Source organism: Trachurus trachurus (genome assembly GCF_905171665.1).
Source record: "Trachurus trachurus genome assembly, chromosome: 13".
Lineage (NCBI taxonomy): Eukaryota > Metazoa > Chordata > Actinopteri > Carangiformes > Carangidae > Trachurus > Trachurus trachurus.
Genome location: NC_139892.1, coordinates 5,842,372 through 5,857,865, shown reverse-complemented (window position 1 = coordinate 5,857,865; position 15,494 = coordinate 5,842,372). Strand labels below are relative to the sequence as shown.

General features: G+C 45.4%; 1 protein-coding gene across 1 annotated transcript in view; it reads right to left on the bottom strand.

The window, feature by feature from the left end:
* Window positions 1-1,972: 1,972 nt before the first annotated feature.
* The window catches only part of LOC310995828 (protein NLRC3-like), a gene marked incomplete at its 3' end in the record, with an annotated part of 55,179 nt that continues 41,657 nt past the window's right edge, over window positions 1,973-15,494 (bottom strand). Inside the window, exons 2-10 of the mRNA XM_083984988.1 lie at window positions 10,106-10,219; window positions 7,029-7,142; window positions 6,771-6,849; window positions 6,385-6,610; window positions 4,427-6,230; window positions 4,147-4,320; window positions 3,881-4,054; window positions 2,658-2,704; window positions 1,973-2,514 (exon numbers count right to left, since the gene is read on the bottom strand). Coding sequence (XP_083841114.1) covers window positions 1,973-2,514; window positions 2,658-2,704; window positions 3,881-4,054; window positions 4,147-4,320; window positions 4,427-6,230; window positions 6,385-6,610; window positions 6,771-6,849; window positions 7,029-7,142; window positions 10,106-10,219 — 3,274 coding nt within the window. The remainder of the gene's footprint in view (window positions 2,515-2,657; window positions 2,705-3,880; window positions 4,055-4,146; window positions 4,321-4,426; window positions 6,231-6,384; window positions 6,611-6,770; window positions 6,850-7,028; window positions 7,143-10,105; window positions 10,220-15,494) is intronic.

Below are 15,494 nucleotides of genomic sequence, written 5' to 3'. Positions count from 1 at the left end.
GATGTGAGTGCAGACAAGGGTATGAAAACCACTGCCCCCTGGTGGTGATTAAAGATGTAAGGCTTTATCTAAAATGAATAAAACACAAAACATCATCAATATACAACCGGCTCAAAGGCCACAGCAAAGAACACATTCATTAAACAAAAGGCCCCATCGTGTCAGTGGAGTGACAGAGTTTAATATAAAGTAGTAGAAATGGGTGAAAAGCCTCTAATGAATATTCTGATATACGTATAATATAATATATCTGATTGACTTTAGTCTGAACTGAATCAGCTCAGTCCTCACATTCAGAAACACCAAACACTGAGACTGATGCTTTTATTGTGAAAAGACAGGAACATCAGACTCTTACCAAAGTAAAAGTTAACAAAAAACCCTGTAATAATCGATGCTTCCATCTTTAAAGGAAGTTTACAATAATCATTGAAAAGATTTTTTAAAAATCAACTGATTTAATCCATGAATGTTGTTATGACCACCTGGCTCACGGCAGACCACAACAAAGGGGAGACTACACAGTTAGGCAAACCAAACAACAGGCCAAATCAATAACCAATACTGAACCAAACCAAGATCAACAACTTATTAAGCAATCAAGCAAACTAACCAAACACCGTGAGTCTCCTAACAAAAGTACTACCGAACTATACAGGCATTAGTAAAGTACTGACAACCTTACCAATATCCTGGACGAGCCCCCATTTGTTATGACCACCTGGCTCACGGCAGACCACAACAAAGGGGAGACTACACAGTTAAACCATTTCAATATATTTATTAAAAGTAAGGCCCTAAATTACAAAGAAACTAAAGATCAGTGTAAGTGGCGGTGTATGTGTAGTGTGATATGGACTGTTCCATTGAGAATGTGCAAACCAACAAGAAATAACTAAGAAGAACTGTTGGCAGTTGTCATTGCAGGCAGGGAGGGAGAGAGAGAGGCGGCCCTGGAATCTTCTCCCTAAATACTCTCCCAGGCAATCAGACCCAACCATGTGCACCTGGATTGGACCTGACCTGGAAAGCAAAAATGGGCAAGGCACCAGGGAAACAGTGCCTCCCCCACCACACAGGAGACATACATAACGTGAGTGAGAGACAGAGACAGACATGAGCCGCGTTTCCACTGCAAGAGTTCCTGGTAAAGGGAGGGGGTAGGAACTTCTACAGGAACCGTCCTCTCACTCGGCCCTCTCAGTGGCCATGTCTCCACTGCAGAGTAGGACCCCTCGGCGACGTCACGAGTTTCGATCGTGACGTCACCCAGGCGGGTCACAAGCACATGCACAATCATAACAACAACGTAGAAGGATGGAAGGAGCTGAGGCGGTAGCCGCGTTTCTGGTTTGTGCACATGGCGGTTGATTGTAATCCTGCTTGAGTTTTTTTTATTTTACTTTTCACGGCATTGTTTTGCGGTGTGATGGATCCCCAGTGTGTCGAGGTGAGCTGATATGTCCTGATTGATTTTTTCATTTTGCCGCGATGACTCAAACCCCCTCTGAATCTCTTCGGTGCCGTAGACTGCAATCAATGCCTGCACCTCGTCGTCGGTCCATTTGTGTACATCTTCTTGCTGTTTTCTTGTTGTTTACAGCGGTGTCTGCTAGGCTAATGCTCCCCTTCTGCTGGATTTTTAAAAGTGCCGGTTGTTTTGGTGCTTTCTGGTAGCGTCAGAGCCTGCTCTAGCTTTAGCCAATCAGCGCCGGGTTAACCTCGAGCCCCACCCAGGAGCTTTTCAGGGCCGAACGGAGTACCTACCCTGGAGTAGGTACTCCGTTGGCCCCCATAAAAGTTCCTGTAAATGGCCCTGTGGGGGAGGTTCCTGCAGTGGAGACACGCACCAACGGGACTGGCCCCGTAAAATTACCCCGAAGTTCCTGCAGTGGAAACGTGCCTATGTAGAGACTGAACTGTCTGTTCAACAGTGAGAAGTTTTCTGTGACAGGAGGAGACTCTGATTCACTCAACACAGACTCACTGAGCAACCAAAACTTGACCAGTCCAGTCCAAACCCAGGAAACAGAGGTTGAGTGAAGGTGGTGTTGAAGGTGTAGAGGTGGATCAGTGAGTCAGAGGAGACTCTGTAGAAGGACAGAGAGCCAGCAGGACAGTCCACATACACTGCTACTCTGTGAGAGAACGAGGAGGAGGAGGAGGAGGAGGTGATAGGTGTCGATCTGTTATTGTGCCAAACACTGTAACCACCATCAGAGCAGATCAGACTCCAGGACTGATTGTTCCATCCAAACCAACAGTCATCACTGTTTCCTTTCCTGCTGATTCCTCTGTGACTCACTGATATCTGAACCCTTCCTCTCCACTCGACCTCCCAGTAGCAGCGACCAGTCAGACCAGTTGAACACAGCAGCTGAGGCCACGAGTCAAATCTGTCTGGATGATCAGGATACGACTGATCCTCCTCCACAAGTGTTGCCTCCCTGTTGTTGTCAGACAGTTTGATCTTTGTGTGCACTGTGTTTGTGTCGATTGTGAGTTGACAGGAATCTGATGGAGAGAACAAGACACAGCTGCAGTTATTGATCATGTGATCAGTTATTGACAGTTTGATGAAGACTCATGAGGTCACAGTGTGAAGATGGTTGAACGTGCTGCTTTGTTTCCATGAATCAAAGTAAAAACACACTTACACTTCCTCAGACCTGGTGTCAACCATGGGACTCCAGCAGGCTTCACCCTGAAAGGAGGAGGGGGGTCAGAGCAGCATGTTCTCTGTCAGCATGCACACATGGACATTACATGTTTGTTTTAACTTTAACATTTAGTATATTGTGATTGACTGTAAATGTAAATGTATGATATGTTGAGGATGTGACGTTTTTGTGTATATTCTGTGTTGTTCCTTGTGGACCCCAGGAAGACTAGCTGGCTACTAAGGTACCAGCTAATGGGGATCCTTAACTCATTGAGGGCCAACCACGTAATTTCTCGTTTTTCGTTCCCATGCGTTGAGTGCCAAAAACAAGATTTTACGTTTTTTCCTTTTTTATAAATTATGAACATAGACACTTTAACACACACTGGGTCTCATTCATGAAACGTGAGCAGCACGGATTTTTGTGTAAACCCTGAGCAGCGCAAATTTACGTGGATTTCCGCATTCATCAATCTTTTAGTAGTGCTGATTTTTTCGTAGCTACTCAGAAAATCTACACCTGCTCCGGACTGTGTGTAGCGCTTGTGTAAATGTAGGAATGCAAATAAATACTGCTTGTCACTGTTGAAAATTACAATTTTAATCCGTATTACTCTCTCTCATGTTCAAAATAAGTCGACGCCTTTGAAACACGTAATTTAAACATGACAAAAAATTAGAAATATTTGGAGAGAGAGACGTTTTAGGGATCGGACACACACAAACACGTCAAGGCTCCATCTAATGATGATAATAATCTGATATAAAACCGGAAAAGCTTTTTTGTGTTGCTACACGCTCGGTGGACGCACACTTCACCCTGCGCAGCAGCGCAGTCGGCACCGGTTTGGATGGAGCTGTGACAGACGGCTGGCGCTTCTGTAACAATATAACCTGCCTATATAACTTCATGTGTTGATCCAACCATGCTCCTCTACAGCTGAGGCTGTGAAGAGCCTCCTCCTCCCGTCACTACTGTAGCTCTGTAGTTGTGTGTTTTTTTTTTCAAAGGACGTCAGTGGAGTGGGCGGAGATTCACTGTGGGCTACACCACTTCTGGATATGGTCTGAGTGATGGGATCCGATGTCATCAATGCATTGATCACCTGAGACAGATGTTAATACCAGGTGTGACCAGGTGTGGTCGGGCCATAGAAAATGTTCCAGCTCCTCCTCCTCTGTCAGACAGTGTGTGTGGCTGCAGCAGCCTCTCCATACCTGAGAGAGTTCAGTTTCCAGTCTGGATCCCCCAGTCCAGCAGACAGCAGCTTCACTCCTGAGGCTCCTGGATGATTGTAGCTCAGGTCCAGCTCTCTCAGATGGGAGGGGTTGGAGCTCAGAGCTGAGACCAGAGAAGCAGAGCCTTCCTCTGTGATCAGACATCCTGACAGACTGAACACACAACAACAACACACAGGAATACTCTGTCAACACCTGCTGCTGTGTTCAAGTGCCATCAGATAAACAGCTGGATGGATCCTCACCTGAGAGTCTCTAGTCCACAGTGTGGACCCTCCAGTCCACCAGACAGCAGCTTCACTCCTGAGTCCTGCAGGTTGTTGTTACTCAGGTCCAGGTGTCTCAGACTAGATGACTGGGAGCTGAGGACTGAGGACAGAGCTTCACAGCTTCTCTCTGAGAGGTTACAGCTGCTCAGGCTGAAGAAATGATCAAGAGGAATGAAAGAAGAAATGAGTTTATTTTCTGTCCTATTGAAAAGACAGAATTGTCTTTATATAATGATGAAGAAATCTCTACACTTACAGAGCTTTGTTGGAGGCTTTGACCACTGGCAGCAGCCTCAGAAGAGCCTCCTCTGAAGCAGAGTATTTCTTCAGGTCAAACTCCTCCAGATCTTTTTCTGATGACAGTAAGATGAAGACCAGAGCCGACCATTGAGCAGGAGACAGTTTATCTGTGGAGAGACGGCCTGATCTCAGGGACTGTTGGATCTCCTCCACTAGAGAACGGTCATTCAGTTCATTCAGACAGTGGAACAGGTTGATGCTTTTCTCTGCAGAGGGAGTCTCTTCAATCTTCTCCTTGATGTACTGAACTGTTCTCTGATTGGACCGTGAGTCACTTCCTGTCTGTGTCATCAGACCTCGTAGGAGAGTCTGATTGGTCTCCAGTGAAAGACCCAGGAGGAAGCGGAGGAACAAGTCCAGGTGTCCATTTGGACTCTGTAAGGCCTCGTCCACAGCGCTCTGGTAGAAGTTTGTCTCTGCAGATTTGACTCCTGTTGTTACAGTCTTCTTGGAGGTTGTTTGTTGTTGTGACATCAGGCTGAGTTCAGAGTTGATGAAGGTCAGATGAACATGAAGAGCAGCCAGAAACTCCTGAACACTCAGATGGATGAAGCAGAACACCTTGTCCTGGTACAGGCCTCTCTCCTCTTTAAAGATCTGTGTGAACACTCCTGAGTACACTGAGGCTGCTCTGATATCGATGCCACACTCTGTCAGGTCTGATTCATAGAAGATCAGGTTTCCTTTCTGCAGCTGCTCAAAAGCCAGTTTTCCCAGAGACTCAATCATCTTCCTGCTCTCTGGACTCCAGTGTGGATCTGTCTCAGCTCCTCCATCATACTTGACCTTCTTCAGTTTTAGATGAACCACCAGAAAGTGGATGTACATCTCAGTCAGGGTCTTGGGCAGCTCTCCTCCCTCTCTGGTCTTCAACAGCTCCTCCAGAACTGTAGCAGTGATCCAGCAGAAGACTGGGATGTGGCACATGATGTGGAGGCTTCGTGAGGTCTTGATGTGAGAGATGATCTTTCTGGCCTGCTGCTGATCTCTGAACCTCTTCCTGAAGTACTCCTCCTTCTGTGGGTCAGTGAACCCTCTGACCTCTGTCACCATGTCAACACACCCAGGAGGGATCTGATTGGCTGCTGCAGGTCGTGTGGTTATCCAGAGGCGAGCAGAGGGAAGCATGTTCCCCCTGATGAGGTTGGTCAGCAGCACGTTGACTGAGGTGGACTCTGTCACATCAGTCAGGATCTCGGTGTTGTGGAAGTCCAGAGGAAGTCGACACTCGTCCAGACCGTCAAAGATGAAGACGACCTGGAACTGATCAAACCTGCAGATTCCTGCTACTTTGGTTTCAGAGAAGAAGTGATGAACAAGTTCCACCAAGCTGAACTTTTTCTCTTTCAGCACATTCAGCTCTTTGAAGGTGAAGGGAAATGTGAAGTGTATGTCCTGGTTGTCTTTGCCTTCAGCCCAGTCCAGCGTGAACTTCTGTGTTAAGACTGTTTTCCCAATGCCAGCCACTCCCTTTGTCATCACTGTTCTGATTGGTCCGTCTCTTCCAGGTGGGGCTTTAAAGATGTCTTCTTGTCTGATGGTTGTTTCTGGTCTGTCTGGTTTCCTGGACACAGTTTCAATCTGTCTGACCTCATGTTCCTCATTGACCTCTCCAGTCCCTCCCTCTGTGATGTAGAGCTCTGTGTAGATCTGGTTCAGAAGGGTTGGGTTTCCTGCTTTATAGATCCCCTCAAACACACACTGGAACTTCTTCTTCAGGGCAGATTTGAGTTTACGTCCACAAACTGGAGCAAAATATTCTGAATGAAAACACAAGAAATAAGATCAATTACAAAATATAACATATTGAATTCCTCTAAATAACGACTACATGAACATGTTTCCCTCCATGTGTTGATGTCAATGAATGTCTCATTTGTCCATCATGTTGAATCTTTAGAGAAATCCTCTTACTCCTCTGCAGACACTCAGCCAGCTCCTCCTGCTTCATCCTCCTCAGGAAGTTCACTGTGATCTTCACTAATGCCTCTCTGCTGCTCCTACTCTCTTCATCCTCACCGCCCATAACCTCCTCATCCTCCCTCTGACTCCCTGAGCATTCTGGGTAATCTGGACTCAGAGCCTTGTGGATCTTCTTCAGTTTGTTCTTGACAAAAGTGACCATGTTCTCCTCCAGCAGCTGGAAAAGAAACTCTATGAGTGACAGCATCAAAGTAAAATCATGGAGCCAAACATCAGATCCATGTTGGACAGACTGACAATCCACTGGTGTCAAAGTGCAGCATGGAGATGATGGTGAACACAACAGATGTAACAGCAGCTGTTGGACATGTCCTCACCATAAATATGGAGTCCAGGTGTGTTTGATGCTGCCGGGCAGACTGACCACTGGGAACCTCTGAGCTCTCCTGGTCCACTCTGTGGAGGAATCAGTGTCAAGTGAACATCAGGACAGAGAGATAATACAAGATGGACTTTATATGTCCCCTGAGGACATTCACAACAGACAGAGACACTTTGGTTTCAGACCTGATCCAACAACATGTTGTACAAACTGGTTCTTTTCTACAATAACCTGACTGTCAGTTACAGCTTACATCTGATCAGCTGGTCCACGTCCTCTTTTAAAGTCAGAGCCTACGTCCTTTGACCGGTCGCTCTTTAAAGACAGACAGCTGGGTTCAGGAGAGTCTGGTCTCTGCTGCTGGATCCTGAAACAATAACAACATTTGATGTTAAATAGGTTTAGGTTTTCAAAAAAAAAAAACACAGAAAAAACATGAACCTTGATACCTTAATAAAAAACAATCCTTGACTTGTCTTTCTTTATTCCTGTAGATAAAAGCTGTAATCCATGAAAATATAATTCATCTGTTTGTTTTGTTCTGTAGATGAATTGAAGTTTCTATCTTTACCTGAGTTTTGCTCGTTCTCTCTCGCAGTATGGATGTTTGTTCATGCTCCTGTAAAAAGCAGCTGCTGAGATTCTGCGTCAGCTCCTGTAACTGATTTGATCCTCTGTCTCTGCTCTCTCTGTATCTGACATCACTCTGAACTCACTAGAAACAGAGACGTTCTAATATTGAGGAGACAGACCACTCTGCCCGTTTTGAATGGGGAAAGCTGCAACGCCAAAGATGGCGCATGTCCCGCCCCTTTTCACCAGCAGCCAATCACCTGCGTTGCCAGAGCTGAACTAGGCCAATCATGTTGTTGCACCAGCGCATGCGCACAAGTAGTTTTACGACAGACAAACCTACCTGGTGGCAACAACAACACAGCTTTAGCACCGTGTGTACTGTATGTGGTCAGGTTGAAAATTTACTCTAAGGTTTTCGGAGAAGTGCAGAGAGCCACCGGCGACCGGGAGCGGCTCCTCATCCTGGAGGAAAGCTGTTATATTTACCCGCAGAGTTTTAGAGGTACTGCCGGCTTGTTAATTTGGCAGCCACATTGGTTGGTCTTAATGAAAAGTGAAGCTTCAGGTGTGTGCTGCTGAACGAAAGAGCTACCTCGGGGCTACGTATACAGAATTCACCAGTGGCGGCCGGTCAATAGGGGGCGCTAGGGCGCCGCCCCCATCAAAATTTCAGGAAAAAAGTGTAGACACAGTAAACATAAATAACATAATAAAAAGTAATTACCATATCTGTTCAGTGTTCACTCATACAATGGGTTTTACTTTGAAATTCGTAAGCCTTTCCATTCCATATTGGGTTTATTCAGGGTTGTTTCATACATTTCAATAGCGAGGGGCGCCGGCCTAATGAGTGTGTATGTGGGATCTTAAACTTTTGGCTTCCATGTGACTTCATGCTGGTCTCTAATTGGTCACTTCAAGATTCTCCTCCGGGCGCAGCTCTCTGCGCCCGTGGCCAATCAGCGCGTTTGGGTCATTTTTTCATCCAATCGGATTGATTCATGATACCTGACCTGTCAATCAAAGTCACTCCCCTGGCAGCGGCGACTTGCCTGTCACTCAAACAGTTACAGACGCACCCGCGTGCACACGGAGCAGACAGACAACAACAAGACAGGAGACAATGGCGGCCGCAGCAAAAGAAAAATCTGTTGTTTCAGGTTATGTTCAGAGTTTCATCCTAAAATCGGCTATAAACGCGCCGCTGTTTCACTATTTAGCCTAACTGATTTTCAGCTGCATCACCTTTACTTTGGAGGTCCAGTGGAGCTGGATCAGAACGGAGCGTTTGTACGGAGGGAGAGATCAGCTGATCCGCTGCTGACTGCTGTTTACTGCTGGATGTGAAGTTAGCAATGCTCTTATTTATCTTATTTATCTGACGCCCCCCCAATTTATTTTAGCACCAGCCGCCACTGGAATTCACCACATTCACATCAATAAATGTTTTACAATGAACTGATCAATCCACATTTTCTTTAATTTAGTGTTTAAATGCATAGTTTTGTTCGTTTCATTTTTTAACCTAAACATTCAAACTGGGCCCCCTCCCTTGGGGCTAAGCGTTAGCCTCCTGTCCAATGATAGCAGCAGCAGCAGCAGTCCACTCCAAAAAAAAAAAAACACAGTCCGGTGAAGCACTGGAGCCGTGGGCCGATAGACACCGTCACCATTAACGAGAGCCTCTATTGTTTTATTGTACCGAGTACGAGAGGCTTGTTGTGAGCTGAGAAGCGGCTGTTAGCGGGCGGATGCTAACCGCTACCGCTAGTCGAAGTTAGCATCGAGCTAGCTCAGCACAACACCCCTCATACTTGTTACCGGTTGAGGCTTTAGTTGTCAGTGATGGTCGGTAATCAGTCCATGACTTCAGCGGTTCACTCGGACTGTATTTATTTATTTTAACTGACTTCTACTGCTGAGACGACATGCTAGCACTAATACATCCATGCTAGCACTCACTAGCATCCGAGACAGCTAACGTTAGTGGGGATCGGGGGAGCAGACACAATCACCACCACACAGAACTAGGAGCCCATAGGTGATGATTTAGACGGATTTCATGTAAGTCTAGTATTTATTTTTGGGCAAAAATCTCCAGACTCAAGCCGATATGTCTCCAGGTAGAGCAGGGCAGACCGGTGTAGGTATGTAGGCTATAGCGATTTATATAGCGCTTTAAACGTCATTCTGCGGTAAAGTCTATGTTTTTTTGGTTTCGGTTTGTATTTAGTTTCACTGGCGATCATTTATATGTTTTTTCTGTCCTGCTATAACGTTAAAGTGTGGATTTGACCATGCCCCCATTCATTTAGATAGGGGTCTGGTCTCTTTGGGCTTTTCGAGGCGTTGCCAAGATGGCCGCCGAGTGGCATGACTTGCCTAGAAGGACTTTGCTAGAAATCACTGATCGGCCCCTCGCCCTGTTGCACACCTCAACGCCACCACCATGTTCCTTCTACCAGGTGGAAACAAGACCATGAACATTTAGTGCAAATGAAATTATGATTTTAACCCAGTGGTTACTTCCTGTTTGAAGTAGATGGTGTTGACATATTTCCTGTTGCTACTGCGCTGCACTGTGAGCATCACTGGATATTTACATGTGGATTTTCAGGCAGGGACTCTTTACTGCAGCTGGACAAAGTGTGTCTGAGTTATAACTCAGATTTTAATGAGAATCATTGAAAATTGACTCCACAGGAATAACCTTCAACAGAAACTCAAAAGCTTTGAAATTTAGTTTTGTTTTACATCTGATCAGTTGATCCACGTCCTCCTTGAAAGTCAATGAAAATGTCCTTTGACCAGTTGCTCTTTAAAGACAGACAGCTGGGTTCAGGAGAGTCTGGTCTCTGCTGCTGGATCCTGAAACAACAACACAACTGATAAATGTGCATGTTGGAAAAAACTGATGAAAATATCTTCAATATTTTAATATACACAACTGACTTTTAGAGAGAAAAGTCTTTCTGACTGTTTTAAATTCTGACCTTTGACCTGTGGTCTGGCTCTGATGTCCCCCACACAGTTTCTTAGAGGGAGGGGCTCCCTCCTCTCTGTCCTCACTAGGGTTGGGCATCGTTTAGATTTTAGCGATTCCGATTCCGATTCCGATTCTCTATATCGATTCCGGTTCTAAACGATTCTCGATTCCGATTCTTTGAGGTGCAGGTCAACAGGTCACAACTTATTTCACAGGATATTTTTTTATTTGCCAAACTCTTCACACAGGCCATTTTTGCATGCATGCTTGGACTTCAAACATACATCTTACACAGCTTGTAAGACCTCCAAAAGGCCTCCAAAAATAGATTTTGCCAACTATGGTATTCAATTAAAAGGGAGGGTCCCTAACTGTAATTATAAAACTGAAACTTGGCAAGCAGTCTAACATACAAAGAGCTGCAGAACAGGTGACTGTATATGCAACAAAATAAAACAAACACTGGAGCAGTCATGATGACAAATCAAAAACAGTTTTTGTTTAAGAAGATAATCATGTCTGCCTTCTCAGGCTGAGGAGGTCTGTAGCCTACACTAGTGACGCGCGGTGCCGGTCAAGAAATGTTTACTTTATTTGCGGTGCGGGGCGCGGTGGGGCGGGTCATTAAAAGCACTGATGATGAAGTCCAGAGTGTGTTATCAGGGGCGCGCTGATGTTGACGGGAAAGCCGGCGGAGGTGTGAGGGAACCGGGTGAGACGGCGGCTGGGCGCATCAGCAGAGCGGGTTGGTTTAGAGCAGTGAGCAGAGAGCAGACCAGGGAGAGGGAGAGGCGGCGGTCGCCGCCGCCGCGGCTGCTGCACTCGCGCTGCACTGTGACTCTCCCACTCCTCACTAGCTCCACACTGACAAGCTACCGGCAACACAGCGCCTCTGTCTGCCCTTTCAAAGTAAAAAGCCGCTGTCTGACGTTTAATAGCGGGGATGGTTGTGAAAATACATGCGGTGGTGCGGGGCGGGTCAAATTACTTCAAACTAGTGCGAGCGGAGTAAAACAAACAAACTAGTGCGGACATTTAGGAACCGATAAAAAGGATCGAAATGCAAACGGCTTCTTAACGATTCCGGAACCGGACGTTAGGAACCGGTTCCTATTTGGAACCGTTTTTCGGTGCCCAACCCTAGTCCTCACACTGATCCATGCTGCTGAGGTCACATCCACATCAGCTCACACACACTTTGTAGCTTCACCTGCAGAGGAAACACACATCATTCATCTGCACAGCAGCTCACATGTCCATCATGTCTCCAGCTGCTCCTCCACTGATTGGCTCTTCTTCTCTGCTTCATAGACGAATCGGGTAATTCTTAACTCATTGAGTGCCGCGCTCCTTTCCAAAGTTTTAGTCAAGTGTACCGGCAATTTAGACCATTTTTGACGATTTTGTAGAGCCACTGTGTATTCTATATTATTGCCACCAACACATACTGTGGCTCCTTTGAAAGGTGGAACTTTATGCTTCAAATGGCCACAAACCGTTTGTTTCTACGTGCCTCCGTTCCTGAGAAAACTCAAGATAAACATGGCTGGGTTTCACCAAAATCCCTCTTTTTTCCTAGAAAAGGAGAGCGTCTTTTATGAAAGGTGCTCTGTTTGTGCCTGTCGCTCTTCTGACACTTGCATTTCTGGATCAAAGGGCTCGTATAAGATAAATATATACAACAATTGTTGTTCTATTCACAAATCCGGGGGCGGGGGGGGGGGGGGGGGGCGCCACTAAACAACAATAACACAGACGCACCGTGCCGTTTCACAGCCTCTCGCCGCGGAATGTGATGGTGTCTCGGCCACAGCAGGTCGGGAACACCGGTCCCACAGGTGGTCGCGGTCCTTCTGTGGTACGGGTCGGTGCCGGCGGTCTGCTTTGGTCCAGAGACCATCACATTTTACCGCGGGAGGACCTTGGGGAGGACACGGTGTTGCTCGAGATGAAGACCGGGCGGGACTGTCGGCTGAGAGCTTCCTGTTTGGCTCCGAGCTGCTGGAGCCTCGCAGGTGAGAGCGGAGCAGCTGCGCTGCATCCACATGCAGAACTCCATTTGCAAAAGCCGAGTTATGATAAAAACTTCCAGATCACAAGTTTTTGATCGTCATCTATTTCAGTTCTGCTCGTCGTAGAGTCCCCAAATTTACACATAAGGTGTGTTAAAGTGTCTAGTCGTTTTTGGCACTCAATGTATGGGAACGAAAAACAAGAAATTACGTGGTTGGCACTCAATGAGTTAACTTGTTCCTGATTATTAGAGAAACTTGAATTGTTACAACTGTTACCCATGTTACAACCATCCCCAGTCTCCCCCCTACTCAGTTGCAAGCAAGTATCCAATAAATGGGAGCTTAATCCAGTGTGCGGATATTCCCTCTTTTTCTTTTCAATCATCAATAAAGCCTCAGGACAACCCCGATAGCAACATGAGCTGATCAGTATTGAACAGCCACACAAACATGGAGGCCACAGTTCTGTCGGTCCAGACTTTACAGTTACAGCTCTGACTCAGCTACAGTAACATTATAATAACACAACAACAACACAACGAGAAGTTGAACTCGGGTAACGACCAGTGTTAACAAGGAAAACATAAAGTGTTCACGTTACCTTCAGATGAGGAAATAAACTGCGACACAACCGCTGGGTCAAAGTTATATTTAACTTCAAGTGGTGGTGGTGGGTGTTATTCCTGTAACATGAGCCCAGACTGGTGCTATTCATAGAGAGTGATACTAGATACAGCATTGCCCCTGTTACTCCCAGTGGCAACAAAAAATCCCCTGTGGGTAAAACATTTTTTGCATAGACCGCAGGGGGTGCCGTTTGTAAAGCAGCTCATGCTGAAAATAACAGCAAAATTTTGTCACATTTAACTTCAAACAATGTTTAAAAAAGTGGTGTGAATTTTGAATGAAAGTCACTTTTTAGAACATTTAGGCTACAACAATATTTGTTAAATGAAATATATTAAATATAAATGCTCTATCTAAATGTTAAATCCAAATTGTGTTTCACGGTAATTTCACTTCAGTTGAGTCCTTATTGCTCTGAAAGTAGGTGGAATGCATTTTAGTAACAAGTTAAAAAACAAACAAACCTGGAAGTACTTAAGCCAAGGTCAAGGCAGAGGAGTAGACAGCTTTAGTGATGATGCTAACATTACTAGCTTCAAGGAAGCTAAACTCTATTCTGACATCAGTGATGCATTGGCATGTTATCGGTTTATTGAGATTTTTTAGATCTGATCAGGTCAGAGAAGAAAGCTTTATAGAGTAGCCCACGTTTCTTCCAGTTATGTAAGTATAAGAAGGAAAAAAGAACACATAGATGTATCTTTATGTATCTAATTTTATAAACATTATACATTTTACATTTCTTATTTACTTGTTATTTACCTTCATTATGTGGTTCTGTTTGCCAGAAAATTGAAATAAATGTGCTAATTAATACCAGGGTGTTTTAACATTTTTTAGTAGCAGATAAATCACACACACACACACACACACACACACACACACACACACACACACACACACACACACACACACACACACACACACACACACACCATTTTTAAATTATGCACAGTCTTACACATTTCCATCCTCGGTTGTTACCTGGAACAAGTTACTTAAGTGTGTGATACAGAGTTGTGAGGAGGCACGAATGGAGGCACATACAATTATTGAGAGGAATAGAAATGGGATGTTGAGCTGGGGAACAGGCTGAAGATGAGCTGGGCAGGCTGGATGATGGGCTGGACCAAGTATAGGGGGAAAAGTTGTGGGGAGCTGAGCTGAGCTGGTCTGGAGAAGAATCCAAGAGAGTGCTACAGTGGGTACTAGTTTCATTTGGACGGTTTCACGCAAGATTCACGCGTGAGTCACGGGAGGCTCACGCAGATTTTTTGTGGAGGAGTAATTGTGTTTTCACCAGAAGCTGCAATGTGCCCAAACAACCGCCAGGTGGCATCTGTGAGCAGCAGATCGCCTCCATAAGAGAGCAGCACGGAGCAGTGCAGGAATGGGGAATGCAATATAATAATAATACAGTATAGTTTTTCAATGAGAAAAATGTAACGACGGCAGCTATACGTCTCACTCTCTTTTATCGATCCTCTTGTCAGCTCCAAACACACCCATCTGCACCGCGATTACGGACCACAGCGTGGTTTTCTACACAGCAGTTAATTAACTCAGTGGGCGATGCTGCCGGTGTGTTTTTAAAGGGGACCTATTATGCTTTTCCAGCTTTTCAGACTTTTATATGTGTTTAAAATGTTGGATAATGGTTCTAGAGGCCGTGGAAGTGTCATATCCTGAGGTTAATGCATTTGGAGGTAAACCCTGCTAGATGATTGGGATTTCTCTGCACACCTGTTACACTCTGTACCTGGGTGAGGAGCGACGTACCGCCGGGGCGACGTTGTTCGCTGGACCGCCGCAGCACCGGAGCTCTGGAGCTGCAGCGGCTCCTCACACAGACAGAGCCCGTCTGCAGGCCTCCTTGGCCGGGCAGGCGTCCGTGCTCATCGCGGTAGAGAAAACCCTCGCTAATAAACATACCCGCAGGTTTTTTTAGACGTTTACCGCCGTGTGGTTAGTCTATTTAGCAGAATGTTGGTCTCATTGATGAAATCTTGTGACAGTTGAATCAGTTTGAATGAAAAGTGAAGCTGTGAGAAGGAGGAGGAGAGGAGCAGTGCTGCGTAGCTCTGTAGTCTATGTGCACAAATCACCACATTTACATCAATAAATAACTGTTTTACAATGAACTGACCATTCTGCATATATTTTTAATTTATTTTATATATTTATTTTTGCATTTTTATATTACATGTTACATGGTTACAGTAGCCTACATGGCAAAGCCTACTCTATACCATCTTTGGTTAGGGTGAGACTAGGTCATGGGCACATTTCATTACACAATGTAGACTGGTCAGATACATACTGGAGATCTGGCACTTTGCCTACTGCAGATTTAGCTTTTGTTTGCATACTACATTTTGGCCAAATCAGTATAGGTACTAGTAGTAGACATCGTCATGGTAACACAATGCTGAGGGAGTGGTTCATTTGCATTTAAAGGGAGGGGCCACTGAAACAGACCGTTTTGCAGAGCCCTGTTTTTGAGAATGCTGTGATG